The following is a 21,179-nucleotide window of genomic DNA, read 5'->3' on the forward strand; positions in this document are numbered from 1 at the left end:
GTCCAGGAACAGGTCTTTCTTTTTGACAGGGTCATCTGTTCCTCCTAAGTATTTCTCAGTGGCTTCTGGAATCAGTTCCTTAGCAATGTACTGAAATAGATCAATAAAGTGGCCACAATCCCCTGGTGAGTGATGCTGCTTCTCCAGCCCACCAGTAAGGGCTGCCTCAATGGTGAATCTCATGAGCCCTGTGCAACTCTCTGCTAGGGTGAAAAGTGAAGTGGGAAGGATAGAAAGATGAGGGAAACCCGGAGGCCCTGTCATCATTCTGCCATTTATTTGCTCCACGATTTTTGGCAAGTCATCATCCCTCTCTGCATCTCAGCCAATTCCCACGATTCTTAGACACTTACAACAAGGGGATAGGACTTCCACAAGAGTGACATGGCTGTCTTCTGGTCCAGTTTCCCTTCAGAGAGTGGATAGCCCATCAACTGGTTAAAAAAAAAAAAAGAGTTAAGCATGTATGAATCATTGGGAATTAATAAGAAGAAATAAACTTACCAACTGACCAAACCAATGCAGACTGAAAGTCCTCTAATTTGGTGGGATTTTAAGGGCATGGGTTTTTACTGAAATGGACAAAATCAATTAATCAAATGGGCTTACATCCAGAAATTCAAGCATTGCAAAGATTACCAAAATTTTTTTTCTTCTAGGACAAGCTGTGACAGTATTTTGCTGTGTGTGTGTGTGTGTGTGTGTGTGTGAGCGTGTGTGTATGGCTGGGATCCCTACAATGGTCAGTGACATGGAGAGCCAAGGTTTCTGCCAGGCCAGTGTGGAATGGAGGACTCTGGAGAAGAGGATGTAGACCTCCCAAGTACTGCCACGTGTCACAGATGACACTGAAAGCCTTAGATCCTGCCTTCATGGTTTTGGTCTTTGGCAGAACCTCTGAAATCCTTCTGAGGGGCGAACTGCACATCTCTACGCACATAACAATTCTCCCAAACCTCTGCACTCAGAGACTCGATCAAACTCTAGCATCGCTTATAACAGCTTAAGGCTGTGTCCCTAGAATGACCCCAGTATCCTTAACATACCTGCCTGGGAAGGCTCAACCCTGCCAGGACAATTTACTCTGCTCCAGCCAAAAACTGGACAGAAGCAGAAAGGCCACTGAACCCAATTAGAGCAGTTACTTTAGAAAACCTGCAATGATAAACCCTTTCTCTGCCCTTAGGGTGTGAATCTACCACCCAACCCTGTTTCCTGGAGGACCTGAGAGCCTTCTCCTTGCAATGCAAACATTCAGGGAGCTCACTCCTGATCTTCCCAGTCCCTGTGGAAGGAGTAGAGGCTGACTTCAGTGGTTTCTTCCTGCAGTCTAACACATGGCTTCCTGTCCTGAAGATAAGAGAAGTTTGTTTCTGCCCCAGGTGAGCCAGGATGAAGACATCCAGGTGGCCTAGCCACACGGACCAAGCCCCTCCCCACAGACCACAGTGTGTTTCCCTTGGCACACCTGGCCTATGAAACATTGCCAGGCTTCTGTTTTGGGGATGTGAGTTCAGTCCATGCTGGACTGTTTTCCCTATTGCAATCATGTTACTGAATAAACTCGTCCTACAACTTTAACCAGGGTCAGCTTTGTTTATCTTCAACTGGAAGGAGAACCCTTCTTTACTTTTAGAGGTCAATCACTTTTTCCATTTATTTGTTTCCATCTTTTATTTGAGGTTTGGGGGTACCTGGGCAGGTTTCGGCATGGGTAATTTGGGTTTTTGGAGTTTGCTGCATAGATTATTTTATCACCAGGTATTTATCATGGCACCTGATTTGGTAGCTTTTCCATTCTCATCTTCCTCTGACCCTGCACTCTCAAGTAGACCCTGATGTCTACTATTCCCTAGAAGTCAATGATAACTCAAGAAGAAGCCACTTTCTTTGGATATTTCCAATGAGATGATGAAGAGCATGAGTGATTTTCAGGGGAACTATGCATAGGCAGCCCGAGGTGGGAAGCCAGGAAGCCCCTGACTGACTGCCTCTCTGTACTCCTCAGCTCCTTCCCACTTCTAGGCCCTCTCAGTGTTCCCATCTGCACAGTTATTTTCTCTACTGGCCCTCCCAGCACAGACACTTCAGGATTCTTCAATAGGAAGACAATCAGAGAATCTAGGGAGAGGGAATCCCAGGGTCCTGATACCCAGGTGGCCACTGTGCCCTCCTGGAGAAGGTTTCCATGGAAATGGTAACTCCTGCTGAAGGGGACAGCTGCCCAGGACTCAGAGTGGGGCTCAGAGAGGGAAGCACTCCTGGAACCAGAGACAGGAGGGCTAATGGGGGTGGGTGAGTCCTTCCAAGAGGCCTGCACATTCTCACCATTGGAATAATCCAGCCACACTCCTGCTTGTTAAATCCAACCATGTAGGGAACAGTGTGGAACTTCCTTTCAGCTTGAAGCTCTTCAGGTGTTTTCAGCAGCAGCACCCCATCAATCACGGTGGTCAAGAAAGGGTGACTCTGGGAGACAAAAGTGCGGCGCCTGTGATTCCCTCCCTGGTCACACCCATGTCCCCAACTCTGCCTGTCCGAGGGTGAGACCGGTACCACACACCAGCGTGACCATGGGCCATGGCTGCACATGCTCAGGGTCCTAACTTAAGGGGGTAGGTCTCTGTGACTCAGGGGTAGAACTTCAGGCAGAGACTGACACTGGTCAGGTGATGAGGAGAGGAAGAAGTCTTCACTCAGGTTGAAATACATGTATTATCTATATAAAATTACATGTTTATATATTTCAATTTGAAGTGCATGCATTTCCCTCTCTGTGACCACAGTTGATTTTTGGTAGCCCCAGCAGTTGCTTCTGATAAAGCTCCCATGAGTGCTGAATTAGAGAATACAGAGTCATCACTCAAAGGGGAAATACCGGGTTAGGCTCTTGCAAACCTCTGGCCACAACATTTTCATCAACTTTCTTTTATGTGTGGGTTTCTGTTGAAAGACATTTCCACAGCTCCATTCCACACAAGAGGCGTTACTTTAGCCCTTTCCATCACAGCTTTATGCATGAATCAGCCAATTTCCTTCTCCTTTTTCTGAACATGCTATTTTGTGGATTTGTCAACACCGAATGCATGGCCAGCAGCACTGCAGCTCCTGCCTCACCCAAGCTTGTCTCACACAGGCACCTTCCCCGTAAGGCACAGCACAGCCTGCTTAGCTCAGGAATGCCAGACAGGCGCGCTCCTCTTGGGGCCGCTCTAAACAGTGACATCGCCACAAAAAGCACAAAAATGCAGAACACATGGCACTAAATAGACCACGAAGAGGACACTTGTTAGCACGAGAGATGAAACGAGAAGACGGAGGTGGCCTCGCCGGATCTCAGATGGAACATGCCCATCATGCAAATCCACCTTCCCCTGTTCTGTACCTGCCTGTGTGTGGCCACGAAAGTGCCACCAGTATCGATTTTGGGGTGACAAGGACATTTTAGCAAGCAGGTGAATTTATAAACGCAGAATCCATGATTAATGAGGAGAGATGGTGCTATCTATCTGAATTTAAACAAGAGCTGTTACTGATCCATGGGTGGCTTTGAGGAGGTACTGAACCGTCATCACTCAAGGAGCCTAAACTAGGACTTGATTCCCTATTAGAGAGAAAATCATGAAGAAAAGAATCAGTGATGAACTCACAGTATTTTGATCCATGTCTTAATTTTAGGTTTTACCTTTGATGAATAATTTTTATGCTGTCACAGATTAGAGAGAGCCTGACTCACGTGTTGCCATCAGGGCAGCTGGTCCTGGGTAGTTATATTTTTATATTTCATATTTAGTCACAATGGTGTAGTTGCTAAGATAGAGCATGGACATTGAAAGCAGATTAACTGGATCTGAAGCCTGGCTCTGCTACTTACTGGCTGGGAGTTTCACCTGTTTGGGCCTCAGTTTTCTCATCTAAGAGGTGAGTTATTATGAGGATTAAATGGCTGAACACGTGTGAAATACTTAGCACAGCACCTGATATCCAGAAGGGCTAAATAAATGTTAGGTATTACTTGTTAGCAGGGTTGCTGCGGGTCCCTATCAGAGACATCAGTCCTCTGTGCCATCTTCCCAGTTCCACGCCCCATGGGCTGTATTTCCCTCCTGGAGATCAGATGGAACTGGACAATTCCTAGCCTTTGAGACCCTATGGCTTCTGGGACCTTTGGTCTGCTCTACAAAAGCCAATGATTGACGAGCTAGTTCAGGCTGCCTGGGAGAGATATTTTGTGAAGTGGACCAGACCCAGCTGGACAAGGTGCAGATCGTAATCCAATATGGTGACAATACGGAACAGGATTGGGGTGCAAGTCTTGCCTCTTTGAGAGGCTGTCCAAGAAGGCCTGCCCTGGGAGGGCAGCAAGAGGAGCAGCCCCTCTGGAAGGAAGATGCACGGCAGGCTACGTGGAGGAGGCGCTGCCCGCCTGCGGTGGGCTCTGGGCAGTGAATTGTATTGACAGGTGAGGAAAGGAGTGAGAATTTCTAAACAGTGGGAATCGCATGAGCAAAAGGACACAGGTGTCACTGTGCAGGGTCAATTCCAGAAACACCCAAGAGTTCTGGGCTTGGAGAAATGCCATGTGGCAGAGTCTAGAGGGAGGGACAGGTGCAGAGCCTACCTTCTGCACAGTCTGGCACACAGTGAGCATGCAGGTGTGCTTTGAAGGCCTAACTCCATGGAGGGAAGGGGATTTGTCTCATAAGGAATGTCAGGCTTTTAAGAAGTGGGGGTGACATACTCTAACTCTGTTAAGGAAGGCGAGTCTGGCTGCACAAAGAGACATGGAAATGGGGAGGGAAGCTGAAGTAGAAGAGGATAAACGTTGAGGAGAGAGACAGGAGCACCCCAGTTGGGCAGCAGCCATGCAGAAGACTCCCATCAGCAACAATGACAAGTGATTGCCACTGTCCACTCACAGTTTTCAAGTGGCTGCCCTGTGTGGGCATGACCTTGCTTGTGTCAGAAAACTCAGGGCATCTTCCACTCCCCTCTCTTTCTCACCCGCTGCATCCTGTCCATCAGCAAATCCTCTCAGCTAGTCCTTCCAAGATATCCAGACTCCAACCACTCCTCCCATCCCCACTGCCACAGCTCTGTCTAAGCAGCCAGGAGCCCTGGCCTGGCTTATGGCAACACAGTGGCCACCCAGCTGGTCAACTGCATCCACTCTGCTCCTTTCCTACAGTCTATTTGAACACCAGAGGCAGAGACCTTTGTGAGATCCAAGATCATGTGACTCCTCTGTTCAAAACCTCCAAAGGCTTCCCATCTTGCTCAGAATCCAAATCCAAATACTTTAAATGATCCCTCTCCCACTGCCCATTACCCTTTCAGCATCAGGCCAGTCTATCCGCACACTCGGTCCTCTCCATCCAGACTGGCCACTTCCATCAGGGTCTTTGCAGTGGCTTTTCCCTCTGCCTGGAATAGGCTTCTCCGGGTTTCCTGACTTCTCCAGAGCTTGGCTCAAATGCCACCTTCTCACTGAGCCATTCCTTGATCCTGCTACTTCAACTGAAACCATACACAAACTCTATCCCCTAATGCTGCACACCATCAAACAGAATGAACACTTGATTTGCTTTTCTATTGCACTCTCCCTGCACTGTAATGGAGGGTCCCAAGAGGGCAGGGAATCTTTCTTGTTTCACTCCTTTATCCCCAGCTCCTAAACAAGTCCTGGCACATATGAAGTGTTTATTAAGTCTTTGCTGAATGAGTCTCATGTACTCCTCCCAAGACCTTTTAAGGAGAGTGCTGTGACTTCCAGGGAGGCAGCATAGAGGACAGGATTGTAAGATGCTGCAGAGGTGATGTCACCAGATACAGTCAACCCACTGGGAGATGGGGGTGGGGGTGAGGAGATCGGGAGGATATGTTGGAGTTTCCTGTGTGCTGGGAGGAGGCGAGTGTCCTTGGACTGAGATTCAGGCTTCCCCTCTCCATGCCTAATCATCCCTGTTATCTCTGCCTCCTGATAGTGGAAGGTTCTGGTTCAGCCTCCTCCCATAGTGCCATTTTGAGGAGCAGACAACGTAAAACAGAAGGGAGTGGGCAGAGCCCAGTGCACGCAGAGGTGAGGCCTGGGAGCACTGGACGGGGAGTCAGGAAAATGGATTCCAGGCCTGCCGCTAGTCTTCCTGGCTGTGTTACCCAGGTGAGTCATTGCCCCTCTCTGGGCCTCAGCAACAAACACACAGGAGTTACTATAATTACCCAAGAGAGGATTCTTTCACTCACAGCTAATTGGAGCTTAAAGGTGCTAAGACTCAAAACCTGTAATTGAGAAACAAAAGCTCCTTACCTCTCTGGGGTCTCCATGTAAATCCAGAGAGAAGAATTTCTGTGAAGACAAAGGCAGAGGATGTGGGTTAGAGGCTTCCCAGGAGAACACTGAGCTGGGTGACTGGGTCAATAGAGGNGGAGACCTACCTCAGCCAAGGGCTTGACATCACCTTTCTTCACCAGAACAGCAGTGAGGGCCACGCCACTCTCAGAAATGGCCCGGTGGAAGAGGTTCTTTGCCAATGGAGACAAAACCTGAGAGCAGAGTGGAGGGGAGGAGAGTTCATGCTCAGGAGTGGGGTCAGTGACTTGCTCGCTCTTCCAGGCTACATCTACCCCACCTCTGCCCTGACCCATTCCCCTGAGACCTTGGGGCTCAGTGGACGCAATGGCTCCTCACCTGGCCCTGCCTGCTTGCCAGGCTCTCCGCCCACCTGGCCACCCAAGGGAACCTCAGTGGGATTGGGACAGAGCACAGGGCAGGGACATAATGGGAGGTGTGTGGCAGCCGAGCCTAACCAGCAAATTTATTGGAAAGGCAGCTTAGCATCTCCTAGCCACAACTTCCGAATCAGCATCTCCATTAATCAGAGTTTATCCTAAAAAGTGATCCTGGCGGCACACGAAGATTTCTAAGAATGCCTCTGCTGTTTATAATGATACACACTGGAAATAACTCACAGTTCCAATATTATACAATCGGGCTAATAAATGGTTTTTCATTTTTATCATGGAATACTGTGCAACTGTAAAAGATACTATTAAGGGACAGCACTTAATATTTAGTAAAATAGTTGCATTGTATTATAATATTCAGGAAAGTACTTTTGTAAATAAAAAAGACAAAGATAGATAATAGATGATAGGTAGATTCATTGATAGGTGGATGGATGGATAGATGGATAGACAGATAAATAAAAAGTCAAGGAAACAAGACTAGAAAAATCCATGTCAAACTGAGCACAGTGACTATCCCCGGGTTATGGGATTGTAGATGGCTTTTTGTCTTTCTTGGGCTTATCTGTATTTTTCGTTTTTCTCTACTTTAAAAAGTATAAAAATTTTTCCTCTTGTATTCAAGTACAAAACCAACACAGGATTGAAGACTCCAGCAGTGGGCTGACCCTCTGCCCACCTCGAGGCAGGCAGAAGGCTTCCTACAGCTCCCGGCACTTCTCATCTGGTTTTTCACCCCAGCTCCCCGTTTCTCCCGCACCCAATCCCCCACTCCAGCAGGACCCCTCAAATCCCCAGGTTGCGTCTGTGTCCCACAACCCCTGCCCCATCCCTCCCTATCCCCGGCTCCATCCCTCCTTCCTCTGCCCGCCTCCCCTAGCCCACCAGGCCCAACAGTCACAGAGACTGTTGCCTCCTTCTTGGGCATGGACCAGCCATCAGACCACCCCAGAGGAATCCCCAGCCTGCTCAGTGTCCATGTCCCCTCCACGCATAGTTCTGTTTTATCTAAACAACGAGCTCTGTCCACCTCTTGTCTTTGCCTGCCCTCACTCATAATTTATGACTATCCCTACTTCCCAAGAGAAAGGATGTGAGTACTTATGTGAAAATGAGTGGGAAGGAGAGAGAGAGAGAGAGAGAGGGAGAGCTGAACCAAGCTAGAAGAGGAGAATGCCACCATTGCAGGCTGCAACTGGAGATTCATATGGCCCCGGGACACTAAGCTGAGCTCTGAGCTTCCTGGGGGTCAAGGAGAGCTTGGTCTTTAGCTTTCCACCCCCTGATGCTAGGCAGTGAGTAGGGTCAGTTCCAAATCCAGGTATTGTAATCAGAGGTGTGCATAGCTGGATTGACAGGTGTCCAAAAGGTCTCATCAGCATCACATCAAGCATGGGGTTGGACCTGGTGCCAGGAGCACTCACAAGAACAGAGACACTTTCTCCTCCCGCTGACTCTCCAAAGATGGTCACAGAGCCTGGGTTCCCTCCAAAGCTGGCAATGTTGTCCTGGACCCAGCGCAGGGCAGCCAGCTGGTCCAGGTGACCCCAGTTCCCCCGGCTGTGTTCATCCCCTGTGCTGTAAGGAAGAGAACAGGTTGAGGGTGGGGAGCAGAGATGTCATGGCAGGACCTTCAGGACTAGAGATGGGGCTGGGGGCTCTCAGGGAGCCTTTAAGAATAAGACTGGGCTTCAGCATCTCTGAGACCCTGCCTTTATTCCTACAGCATTGTGGTGATGTATGGTTCTACATTCACTCAACTGGCAACTATTTACTGAGCATCTACTGTATACCTGACACCATCCTATGAGCTAGAGCACATCCGAGAGCAAAACAGGCAACACCTGTGATGACACAGAGCTCCCACTACAGATCACAAGCGGATAAACAGATGTATAGAGAGAATATAATGATGTTAGGTAGTCAAAGTGCATTGAGGTAAATACAAAGGAATAAGAAAAAAAACAGGGGTGGCACAGGGGGTGCCATTTCAGATTGCAATCAGGGAAGGCCTTTTGGAGGCAGTGGCATTTGAGGTTTTGGAGGCAAAGACCTTCAGAAAACAAGCACAAAGAGCACATGAGCCTTGTAACTCTCCAAAGAAAGGAATTCCAGACAGAAGAAAAAGCAAGTGCAAAGGCCCTGGGGCCCAGTGAAGGAAAGTGTGAGTCAGGAGGTGCAGCTAGAGAGAGCCCTGGGGCCCTGATAAGAACTTTGGCTGTCATCGTAGGGAACATGGGAACCCCTGTAGGGTTTTGTGCAGGGGCATTGCAAGATTCAACACACATGTTAAGTGATCACTCTCAGTACTGTGCGACATAGTCTCAGGATAAAAGTGGCAGGAATCTGAAAGTGTTAGGATCATAATCAAGGTGAGAGACAGAGAGCTTTGACCGGGTAAGGAGCCAGAGAGAAGGTGCGAAGTAGTGGATTCTGAGTGGATTCTGAAGGTGGAGCCAAGAGGGTTGTGAGAAAAGAGAGAGTCCAGGCTGCCCTGAGGCCTTTTCCTGAGCCCCTGGGAGGATGGGACAGCAGCAACTGAGTGGAGGCGTGGTGGGAGGAGCAGGGGATCTCTGTTGTGGAGGGGCAGTGGGAGTCAAGGATTCAGCTTGTCCCTGGGACGAGTGGGGCACCCTTTAGACAGCCAGGGGTGGGGAGAAGGCAGTGAGTGACGCCTGCGAGATTCAAAGGTGAAGTGGGCTGGAAACAGGGGCTCTGGGCTGCTCCCTGGGATCACTGGAATTAGTAGGGAGGGAGAGGGAGACAAGAGAGGCCTGTGGACAGGGAGGAGGAGGGACCAGGAAAGGGACTGGGAAGGAAGCATGTTGCAGAGGCTGAGCGGCCATTGGCTGCTGCTGGGAGGTCCTGTGAGGTTGGATGGAGAGCAGGGGCAGGTCATTGGTGACTGCGATGAGACCAGCCGAGTGGCGTGTTCAGGAAGAAACCTGACTGGCATGGGTGGAGGAGACACACGGAGGAGAGGAAGTGGAGAGAGATCGTGAAGCAGCTTTATTATAATGGGGAGCAGAGACACAGGCTGTGGCTGAAAGGGATGAAGATGATACTGCCAAGACTGACCTGGGATGCCTTGGTCATGGATAGACCAGAACCCATCCTCCATCTCCCTAGGCAAATATTCTCATCAGTGAGTGGAATCCCTCCCACAGCCCTCCCAACACTCGCTTAGGGTTGGGGTGCTGGGATGGTAACACTTAGAAAAGGTTCATAGTAGTTTGTACCTTGAAGGAGATCTGACTCCTGTCCCCATGGAGACCTGATGGGGAAGACTCCATCCTTGCTTCCTGCACTTGCCAGATTTCAAGCAGAATATGGGGTGAGAGGACCCCAACACTCCTCCAGGAAGGGGTCAGATGCTCCCAAACCCCACCTTTTGCAGCCCTCATTCCTTCACCCACAACATGCTCTGAGCTCCCTCTGTGACTCTGCCCCTTCCCTGCTTTCCATGAGAAGTCAGATGTGTCAACCTTCAAGAGCTGGGCTGCCTGCTAAGTGTCATGACAGAGAAACGCAATGTGCTGGAGAAACATAGGTGAAGAAGAGATGAGTCTTTCAGTGGAGGTAACTGGGGGTTGGGTCTTGCAGGATGATGAGGAGTTCCTCAGGTAGCTAGCATTCCAGGCAGAGGGAACAGCACATGGAAAAGCTCAGAGGCAAGCGGATGAGTGTGGCTGGGGAGTGAGAGGGTAGGTAGTGTACTATTATGAAGGGGCTTGGATGCCTTACTATGGAACCTAGCTAAGGTCCCCTGAGGGCTGACATGACCAGAGCTGGGTCCCAGCAGCCTCACGTTGGGGGTCAAAGTGCAGTGAGTAGAGTCTAATTTCTTACCTGAAGAATCCCCAGATGCCCAGGCGATATTGAATGGTCACCACCACCACGTTTTCATGGGCAGCAAGGGCCAGCCCATCATAGGTTGATGCTGCACCCACCACCAGTCCCCCTCCGTGGATCCACACCATCACCTGGGCAGGGAGGAAGCAACATACCAGTTACAGGACACAGAGCCAGGGAGCACTCAGAAGGTGTCTTGTTTGATGACCTACCTGTTGGTCACAACTGAAGGAGGATGTTATCCAAAGTTCACCAGCGCCCAGCAAGGTTGCAAAAGGCAGTCTCTCTCCTCCAAAATTCTCCCAACCGGGGCCCAAGCCACCACCCCACTGCACATACCCTGGCTACCCCTTCCTTTCTATCCAGCCTCCAGTGCCTCCTCCTCCCAAGGTTCTTCATGCTGAGAACATCATCATGGGTATAGCAAAGGCTAAGGATGTCGTGTTCTCCCCCTCACTCCCTCAAGCCTGAACTGTTCATGCAGCTCAACGTACCCTTGAAGAGCCCTTGTATCTCAGCTTCATCTCAGTTTACTCTCTCATGGTGAAGTAAACTTCTCTGTGCTTGAATGATTGTCTCGAGAAGCACACATGCCTGTGATGGTGTCTCTTCCTTAAATGCCTCCTCTATGCCTCTGCATTCCCAAATCCTATCCATCCTGCACAGCGCAGCCTAAAACCCACCCACTTCAGGATGCCTTCAATCAATGGACTAACACTGTCTGAGAACTTACTATGTGCCAGGGACTCTGCTAATACCCGAGGATGAGAATGGAAACAATTCCTCATGCATGGTTCTTGCATTTTAAAAGTCCACATAGCAGGGAAGAAGTGAAAGGGGTTAAAATAATAATATTGTAATAATAATATTAATAAAATAAAAAAGAACTCATAAACTACGTCCCAAGTGCTGTTCTAAGCACAGTAAAATAAACTATCCACTGGGTAGGTACTAATTCTGTCCCATTCTCCAGGTGGGAAAATGGAGGCACTTAACCTGCCCAAGGTCCTACAAATCAAAAATGGTAGCAGCAGGACTTTAACCCAGGCAGTCTGGCTCCAGAGTCCACACTTTGAGCTGCCCAGCATACTGCAGGCGCCGGCCACAGAGCAGTGAGTCCACTGTTAGGGTAGGGGTACGAGCCTGCCTCTGCCTACTTAGCCAGGGACTGAGATCAATCTTAGTGGTCACCCTTGACTGATCATATGTGATGATTTCCATTTTGAGGAAACAGGGGCTTAGAGAAGTTAAGAAACTTCCAAGTCTCTCAGCAGAGGCAGAATCAGGATTTAAACCTAGACCATGTAGTTCTAGAACCTGTGGCCATTCCTGGAGGTTCTCCTGCCTCCAGGTTCCCAGAGCCCCTGTTTCTCCCACACATCTAATCCCTGCCTGCCTCCTGGGGAGGGACTGAGTGTGCATTCATCTTTGTGTTAAGGCTGAGCCCGCAGGCTGGCCTGCAATAACATACTGAAGAGAGAATATGTCTCTACAGCCCAGATGGCAAGATATTTGAAGGCAGAGGCTGTGTGGAGTGGGTTCATGTTCCTCCTTTTGCTGAAACACCGGCTCTGACTGTGTATATGGGGCACTGAGTACACAATAGAAGAAAGAAAAGAAAGAAAGAAAGAAAGAAAGAAAGAAAGAAAGAAAGAGAGAAAGAGAGAAAGAGAGAAAGAGAGAAAGAGAGAAAGAGAGAAAGAGAGAGAGAGAGAAAGAGGAAGGAAGGAAGGAAGGAAGGAAGGAAGGAAGGAAGGAAGGAAGGAAGGAAGACAGGAAGACAGGAAGAAAGAAACTTTTTTTCCCACTTCCTCTGTCTTACAAAGCACATGTAGAGACAACTTCTAGTCCCACGTTCGCAGACCTGCTCCCCGACTCCTGGGCACCATGCCACGGTGCCCCTGGGAGACTGGCTGGACACAACACCCCTTGTTTTTACACCCTGGAGTGGCCTCCTTTGCCAGAAGATTCTACCTATCCTGCAACCTGCAGCTGGCAGCCTGCCCCACCTCCTGCCCTTCACTTATTTGGGACATGCTGACTCACTGGTTCATCAGCCTTTGCCAAGACAATTAAGGAGGGAAAATAGGTAGAAAAAAATCCCAGATATTTGGCCAAAGGCAAAAGGAAGTGCTTCTGGGTTTGTCCCACGTTTTTCCCTTAAAGCCTGTACCCGGACAGTGAAAGTTACCCCAGATTAATGTTGGTGTGCTGGAGAAAGGCCACATACAAGCTCAATGCCCTACTCCGTGTCAAAAGCACTGGTTTGAAGATCAGAAGACTTGAACCAAAACTATCCTACTGGGTGACCTCCCCTTCCCTCTGGGCCACAGTTTCTCTATCTGAAAAGAAAGAGTTGGGGTATTGGTTTTTCTCTAAGTTCCTTCCACTGCTAACATTATTGAAAATCATGTCTTACCCACTCTGTGTATCAGATTGTTCATCTAGTAACTAAAAGTAGTCATTCTCATCCTTCTATTAGCATGAGGGAACTTGGAACAATTAAGATGTTCATTAAAGATGCACAGCAAACTCCCCCAGAGTCCCTGTGTCACGAGGGGAAACTGAGGAGTGGAAAGCCTGTGTTTCCTGTGGAGGCCCTGAGGTCCTGGCCTTGAGGTGCAGTTCCCTCCTCAAGCTGCCTTCATCCCCTTCCCATCTATACTAGAAGATCCGGGTTCCTGGAACTGACACACCTTGACCAGGGGATCCCACGGCTTACCGGCAGCCTGTTTTTCTTGGTCAAGTCAGCAGGAGTGTAAATATTGAGGTAAAGACAGTCTTCAGAAAGCTTGAGAGGAATGTTCTCTTTTCGGTTTGTAAATAGCTCTGAGAGTACCTGCCCTGCCGCGGCATCTTGGGAGCACCTGGGGAAGGGGAAACAAGAACCCCTGAAGTTCAACCACATCTAAGCCAGGTGTCATCTAAGGCAGCGCCTTGGACTGGGAGATTTAAGCCTGAAAATGGACTAGATATTGACAGACTCACGACACTGTAGTGAGTAGGAGGCTATCAGGGGCTCCAGGTGGGGGCGCTGGGATTTACTGAGGTCTCCTAAGACCAAGCAGAGTGAGAAGGGCTTCACACCTCTTCCCTTCCTGAGCATTTGGGACTCCCAGCATCAAGGAGGGGAGACAACAAATACACTGATCCTCCCTGGGAGGTGACATTTCCCTGATAGCTCAGAAGGGAAATCTTTGTGGGACAACATCAGGAGAACTGTGCTCTAATTTGTCTCTCCCATGCATTTACAGGGTGACTTTGGGTGAATTCCTTTCCCATTCTGGGTCCCAATCTGCCAGGTCTAAGTGAGGGGAGTGATTTCTACATGGGTCTTGGAGCCCTGACATGCCAAGATTCTACCATCTGTCTCTCTCAGGAAAGTGCTGTTGGTTACCCTGATGAAAGATCTCAAGGATACAACATAGATGAACACTGGTAATAGTTATTGAGTCCTCCCAGTGTTCCAGGCACTGTTTTAAGTACCCTTTGTATATTAACTCATTTAAGCCTCGGATCAGTCCCATTACATAGGTTCTATTATCTCCATTTTACAAATGAGAAAACTGAAGCCCAGAGAGGTTAGAGAACCTGACCAATGTCATATAGCCAGGAAGATTCATGCCATGTGGTTCTTATACACAAGTATATTATAAGCCACAGTCCCAGATCTCAAAGTACCGGAAGGCAGGCGTCACCGCCCCCAGTAGGTACATGAGGAAACTGAGGCACTCAGGCTCTGGATGACACAGCTGTCAAGTGACAGAATCAGAGCCAGCAAAGATGACTTCTTGATTTCCATCCTGGGAGATTTTCCTACAGAACACCCAGTACAAGCGGCGTAACAGTAATAATAATAATCAAAAGACATTCCAATGTGAAGAAAGGGAAAAAGAACTCAACTTGACTGGTCTTCAGATAAACGCAAACTAAAGAGGAAAATACTATTGCTGTTATTGTTATTATTATTTTGCCTATCCAATAGTCAAAACATTTTTAATAACCCCAAGCATTGCCAAGAGTCTGCCAAATGGAGATTTTCATACATCAGTGGGAGGAGTGTAGTTGGAATATTTTGGGAGGGAAATCAAACAAGAGATATATACTCTTTCACTCAGAAATGTCATTTCTGAGAAGTTATCCTAAACTATTCATGAGTGTGCATAAAGGTTTCACATTCATGATGTTATATTATTAAAAACATCATATGTAACTTAATAACCCCAAATAAAAGCTTGGGGAAATTAATTATGGTTTAATACCCAATGTAATGCAGCTGTTAACATCAGGTTGTGCTATTTCATGGGATGGAATGATGCTCATGACATACATTTTAAAGGAAGAAAGTATAGCAACAGGCAAAAAACTGGAATACAAACAAAATATTAGATCATAATACTTTACCATCTAAAACACTGATAGTTGTTCTCGCTGGGTGGTGGGATATTGTATGTGATTTTAATATTCTTACTTTTCCTTCTCTGAATTTCCTAAATTTTCCATAATAAATATATATTACTTTTGCAGTCACAAAATAAAAACAGTATATATTATTTTTTTAAAAAGGAAAGAAAGAAGGCAGAGGTGGACTGCTGGAAAGCCTCCGAATGCCTGGCTACTGAGATGAGTGGGGTCCACTCTGATGCCTGTAGGGTCCTTGGTACCCTGGGGAGTGGTGGTGAGGCCAATTAGAACCTTTGGGCTTTTCTTCCCAACTTGGCCAGGGTGAATGGACACACCTCCCATCCTTCTCCTCAGGAATACGGAACTGGGCACACTTGAGAGTTGAGCACTTGCCAAGCGGACACCTCAGTACACTTGCCACCCACACACCTTCTGGCCCTCCCTTCTCCCCACTGTGTCAAAATTCAGAACAGAAGAATTCATGGGATCCTTCCTTCTGATCTCCCTCGCCTGCTTAAGTGCTTCTTTGTTTCCAAGGCACTTATCCCGTTCTAATATTTCACATAATCTATGGAGTAATTTGCATGTTGTTCTTCTCTGTCTCCCGCTGCTAGAATGCACGCTCCATGAACCTAGGGATCTTTGGTTTGTTCACTAATGGATCCCAAGAACCCAGAACATGCCTGGCACACAGTAGGAGCTCAATAAACATGTGTTAAATAATGGACTCCAGAATGCTGTGAGACTTCTGGAATGTTCTTAAGGATCTACAATGATCTTAAGGATTCCAGAGCAAAGGATCAACCCATCGGGGGACTGCCTTGACTCCTTCCTGCATCACTTTGAGGTGAACATCCCCCACAGACACATGCCACAGCCACCCCTGGCTTACATAGGAGGGTAAGAGGTGGCATTCTTCACGAAGCTCCATGGCTCTGCAGGCTGCGGTGGAGTAAACCTCAGGGGTCCAAGAGGGGGCTTGGCAAAAGGGATTCCCAGGAAAACCGCCACAGGCTGTGCAAATCCTTCTAAGCTGACGAACTTCCCCAGCACTTTGCCATGCACGGTGTCCACCACAGGTGGCGAGGACGGGTGCCCTGCTGGACATGGAGAAGAAATCAGGATGCATCAGAAGCAAAAGGCTGGACCTGGATTCCAGGTGGGGTTTGCCACTTTCTAAGTGAGTAATCTTAAATAAGTCACCTAAACCCTCTAGGCCTCAGTTTCTGTTGATGTACCATAGGGATGAGGATCAATGTCCTTCCTAACTCATCGAGCTGGTTTAAGGAGCAAATTAGAATTGGAGGCATAAAAACATCCAGCCAGAAATAAATGCAAGAAGGAGAGCTACTAGGAAAGAACAAGACATTTAACTTTCCCCTTAGAAGCCTCTGGAAACATTTATCCATTACAATCCTGGCACTGAGCTGCATGCTGGATGAGAGGACGAACAAGGGGTGCCCCATATTCTCAGAAGCACTGACCCTTATAGGGAAGGGTCACATATAGACCTGGGCCTACAGCTGGGAAGGAAGTGGCCGTGTCCTGGGAGAGGTACCCATAAGACAGTCTAGGAATTAGAAGAGGGGCAAGGCCTTCTGATTGTGGGCATCATGGAGGAGCTGGGACTTGCGGTAGGGGAGGATTGAATCAGAGGAGATGAGACGCAGAGGGTGGTACACAGCAGAGAGAAGAGAGTGTGCTGAGGCTCAGAGCAGCAGAACGCAGAGCCTGTCTGGGAGAGGGGGCTGGCCCATGTGCACCAGGTGGAGTGTGTGGGGAGTGGAAAATATTCCTGGAATGACAGAGCACATGTCAGGGAGGCCCTAGAATGCCAGGCTAAGCACTTGAGTTTTCTTTAGTGGACAAATAAGCAGCAGGAACCGTTCCAGATAAAGGATGTGATCAGGTCAAGGGTGATTCTTCTGGTGGCCCTGGGCAGGTCTGCTCCGTTCTTGCAGCACAGACACTGCTTCCCCACTGAGCTGAAATTCATTTCCCGCAGCCTCTGCATCAGTCCTGGTTCTACCTGTCATGGGACTATACTGGCCTGATCTGACCTACAGCTTGTGGCCTTTCAGACAGTTGATCTTGCTGCCCACCCCTCAGGTCCTATCTGGCTCCAGTAACCTCAGTTGATCTAAGCTTCCCTCCTAGGAAATCATTTCCAGCCTCTTGTCCTCCCAGCTGCTCTGCTTTGGATACAGACAAGACGTCAACACCTCCCTCAAGGCGTGGGGCTAGAACAGAACAGAACAATTCAGATTTGGTCTTAAAGGGGAATATCCAATCACAATGGAAACCTCTTATGCAAAGCCCAGTTACACAACAGACTCCATGCTCATCTTATCAATAGTCAACCCTGTAATATCAATATTTAGCTTCTTCTCTTTTGTTGTTGTTGCTAATTACAAATAATACTGAGATGAACAGCGTTGGAAGCATGTGTATTGACACAGCAATGGGTGGTGACATTACAGGTGGCTTGTTTTCTTGGTGATTTCCATGTTTTCTGCACTGTATGGGATTTCTGATCTTCACCTGAAATCCTCCCACCCCATCTAAATTATTTTAAATTTTTAAATAAAAAAAGAAAAAATATGAAGAAATATGATTATGTCTAAAAGGTATTTTGAAAGACTTGGAGACTAGGCACAGTGGCTCACCTGTAATCGCAGCACTTTGGGAGGCCAATGCAGGCAGATCACTTGAGGTCAGGAGTTCAAGACCAGCCTGGCCAACATAGTGAAAACCTCTCTCTACTGAAAATACAAAAAATAGTACACATGCGTGTGCCGGTAATCCTGGCTCCTCAGGAAGCTGAAGCAGGAGAATCACTTGAACCCAGGAGTCAGAGGTTGCCGTTAGCTGAGATTGCACAACTGTAATTCCAGTCTGGGTGAAAGAGTGAGATGGAAGGAAGGAAGGATGGAAGGAAGGAAGGAAGGAAGGAAGGAAGGAAGGAAGGAAGGAAGGAAGGAAGGAAGGAAGGAAGGAGAGAGACAAGGAAGGAAGGAAGGAACTAAGAAAGGAAGGAACTAAGAATGGAAGGAAGGAAGGAAGGAAGGAAGGAAAGAAGAAAAGAAAGAAAGAAAGAAAGAAAGAAAGAAAGAAAGAAGGAAAGAAAGAGAAAGAAAGAAAGAAGGAAAGAAAGAGAGGGAAGGAAGGAAGGAAGGAACGAACGAACTAAGGAAGGAAGGAAGGAACTAAGGAAAGAAGGAAGGAAGGAAGGAAGGAAAGAAAGTGGGAGTGAGGGAGGGAGGGAAAGAAAAGAAAAGAAAAAAGAAAAGAAAAGAAAAAGACTCAGTCCCTGACCAGAGGTGGGGGAAATGGAAGGGAAAGAAGACCAGAGATGGCTTGTGATGCTGGATCCCTGTTTACACAGGCTCAGTGGAGATGTCAGTGAGGTATCATGGCAAGATGATGCCACAGGACAAGCGCACTTTAAGGCTGGAAGTTTGTGGGGGAGCAGGGCAGAATCTTCTCCTAGACAGTGAGCATACACACCATGGATGTGTATGACTTCATCGAAGATGCCAGTGTGAGAGGGAAGGGAAAAGAACAAAGATCAAACACAGGGACCACTACAGCCAGGACAAAAGATCCATCAGTGTAGGGAGGAGAGAACATTCCAGTGTCCTGGAAGCCCAGGGAAGAAGAGGTCGAGGAACCAGCTAAGAGTGCTGAGGGCTTCAGGGAGGTGGAGGAAGGCCAAGGCAGAGAAGAAACCACTGGGCTGGTCTTTCTCTGCTCAGGGATTCATTCAACGGGATGAGGAGGATGACAGCCAGAATGCTAAGGGTGAAAAAGTGGGTGAATGGGGGGAAGCAGAAACAAGTATAAGAACAAGAGCAGTTGCCGCTGTTGTTATATGAAACATGAACATGGTGGGCACCTACTATGAGCCAGGCATGCATTCCAGTTTGTTTAATCTTCAAAGAAGCCTTGCTGAGTAGGCATCAACATGTCCATTATACAGAGTAGGAAACTGAGGAAGTGAAGGCAGCCTGTATGGTCTTCCTAAGGAAGGAAATGGATGGCATCGCCAGGAGTAACCAGAGGTAAAGGAACATTCAGTTTCAAATAGGGTTCCTCTCTTCCTCTGCCCTTCCCCACCGTTCCAGAGCTCTCACACTGTCAGGCTGCCAGAAGGAAAACAGGATGCAGACGGGGCCTGGGCTGTCAGGATTCAGGACCCAGAGACAGGCCCAGGCAGGATTTTCGGGTTGATCTTGGGCAAGTACATTTCCCTGTGTGAGTCTCAGATTCTCCGTCTATAAAATGGCACGGGGGCATTTCGAGGCCCCTCGCTGCACCCCTGTATGTACCATGTCTTTTGCTTTCTGTATTCTGATGCTCTGGCATCTGAGGCCTTGTTGACCTTGGAGAAACTGTCCCTCCCAGAGTCCAGCCAACCCGGAGCCCACACCCCAACCACCTCTTTGGTCGGGTGGCCACGCCCTGGCCACTACCCACCTGCCCTAATCACGCCAGGGTTAGGTACAGACAACCAGGAACAGTCCCTGTGCCCCAGAGCCTCCTGAATTATCCCAACTCGCCAGTCCTCAGCCTGCCTGCCCTGCCTTGCTGCTTCTTTCCAGTGGAAGCCACAGTAAAAGCCCCCTGGCCTGAGATCCGCCCTGTCCCCTCCCCATGCTCTGCTGCTTCCCCTTGTGCCCCCCACACTGGTGTCCTCCTCCTGTTGAGAACATAAGTAAGAAACTGTCTTTTTAATGGCAAGAGGTCCTGATATAGTGGCCTGACCACAGCTCAAATTTTCTATTCATATACTACGTTTTTAAACAAAGCCTTTATTTATCCACCCCTTTTTTGAGCTTTCTACATACCAGGGGCTGCCAAGAGTGCTTTAGAAACAACGACTCATTTCCTCCTCACCAAAGCCCAGTGAGGTAGATAGCAATGCCACCTCTATTTCAGAGAGGGGGTAACCCAAGCAGGGAAAAGCTCAGTCCCTTGCCTAGGGACACACAGCTGTGAAGCGCCCAGTGGGAACTCAAACCCACGCACTCTGGCTCCAGAGTCGATGCTCTTAATATTCTGCTGAGCCGCTTTCCGTGATCCAGCCATAACGGCACTAATTAAGGGACAGTAAACTGAGCTGCCTAAATTTCTCGTGTGTGAGGTCTGAGGTGGGAGGGCTGCCGGCCTGCATGGGGGGAGCAGTGCAGGGCGGTCTCAGGATGTTCACCCTCCCTGCATCTCTGCGCGGACCGGGCTGGTCCGGCTCAGCTGCTCCAAGTCCAAGTCCAAGTACGGAGCGCGCGCACAGTCTCCGAGTCGGACCTGTTGTGTTTGCCTTTCTATGCATCTGCGTCCACCTCGGCCCAGAACAAGGATTTCAAAAAGTGCCCCGCATATTTGATTTCAGAAAGACTCACCCCAAGCCGTGAAAGCAGCAAGAGTGGCCAGGACAAGAGCACGGAGCCACATCGTGGAAGGGCGACAGTTCTCGGGGCCTGAGAGGTCTCCGTGCAGCTCAGAGGGACTGCGCTGTCCAGCCCTGGAGCCCAGCCCCACCCCCGAGTTACAGCCCTGCGCTGCCAATTGCCTAATCCTCTAACTGGGAGATATCAGAAAAGCACTGCCTTTCCCCAGATTTCCCTGGGCTTCTATTGGGACCTCAAGCCACGCCCACCCACAGTTTACTCTCTTTCATCAAACCCCTCGGGACTGTACTCTCAGATTACAGAGAGCTGTAAACTCGCCCAACTACTTGTTACATAAGGGTTTCTCCCTTGCAGGACTCTAACCTCAGTGCGCTGTGAGGGCCCCCAAAGGCCCGCACCAGCAGGCAGATGCTTTCAGGCAAAGGGGAGCTTTAATCTGAGGTCCTCAGAAAAAATTTGGAAAATGTTAGAGCCACTGACACCTCACAGCTCAGCTGGGTAAGTTAGGACATATCTCAGCTCCCAGAGCTTGTGTTTCATAGCGTTCCAGGCTCTCAAGCTTGGAAGCGATCTTAAATTTCATCCAGTCCCCTTTCTGAGGCCTGAACTAGCTTCACAATATCCTGCCAACTGGCCCAGCCCCTGTTACACACCATCAGTATCAGAGAACTCACTACTTTCCAAAGCATGAATTTTTGGACAGAACGTAAAAATGAACTTTGTCCTCCCAGAGTCCCTGGCTCTAATCATCCATCCATCCATGCACCCATC

At 48.7% G+C, this 21,179-nt stretch overlaps 1 protein-coding gene across 1 annotated transcript in view; it reads right to left on the minus strand.

Moving 5' to 3' along the window:
- Window positions 1-20,734, minus strand: part of LOC112614716 (liver carboxylesterase 1-like) — a 68,526-nt gene extending 47,792 nt beyond the window's left edge. The window contains 10 exon segments of the mRNA XM_025371426.1: window positions 2-90; window positions 354-434; window positions 2,329-2,469; window positions 6,308-6,351; window positions 6,354-6,543; window positions 8,169-8,322; window positions 10,594-10,727; window positions 13,319-13,463; window positions 15,893-16,097; window positions 20,400-20,734. Of these exon segments, the coding sequence (XP_025227211.1) occupies window positions 2-90; window positions 354-434; window positions 2,329-2,469; window positions 6,308-6,351; window positions 6,354-6,543; window positions 8,169-8,322; window positions 10,594-10,727; window positions 13,319-13,463; window positions 15,893-16,097; window positions 20,400-20,451 (1,235 nt within the window). The 5' untranslated portion in view covers window positions 20,452-20,734.
- Between the last annotated feature and the right edge of the window lie 445 nt (window positions 20,735-21,179).

Source organism: Theropithecus gelada, chromosome 20 (assembly GCF_003255815.1).
Source record: "Theropithecus gelada isolate Dixy chromosome 20, Tgel_1.0, whole genome shotgun sequence".
Lineage (NCBI taxonomy): Eukaryota > Metazoa > Chordata > Mammalia > Primates > Cercopithecidae > Theropithecus > Theropithecus gelada.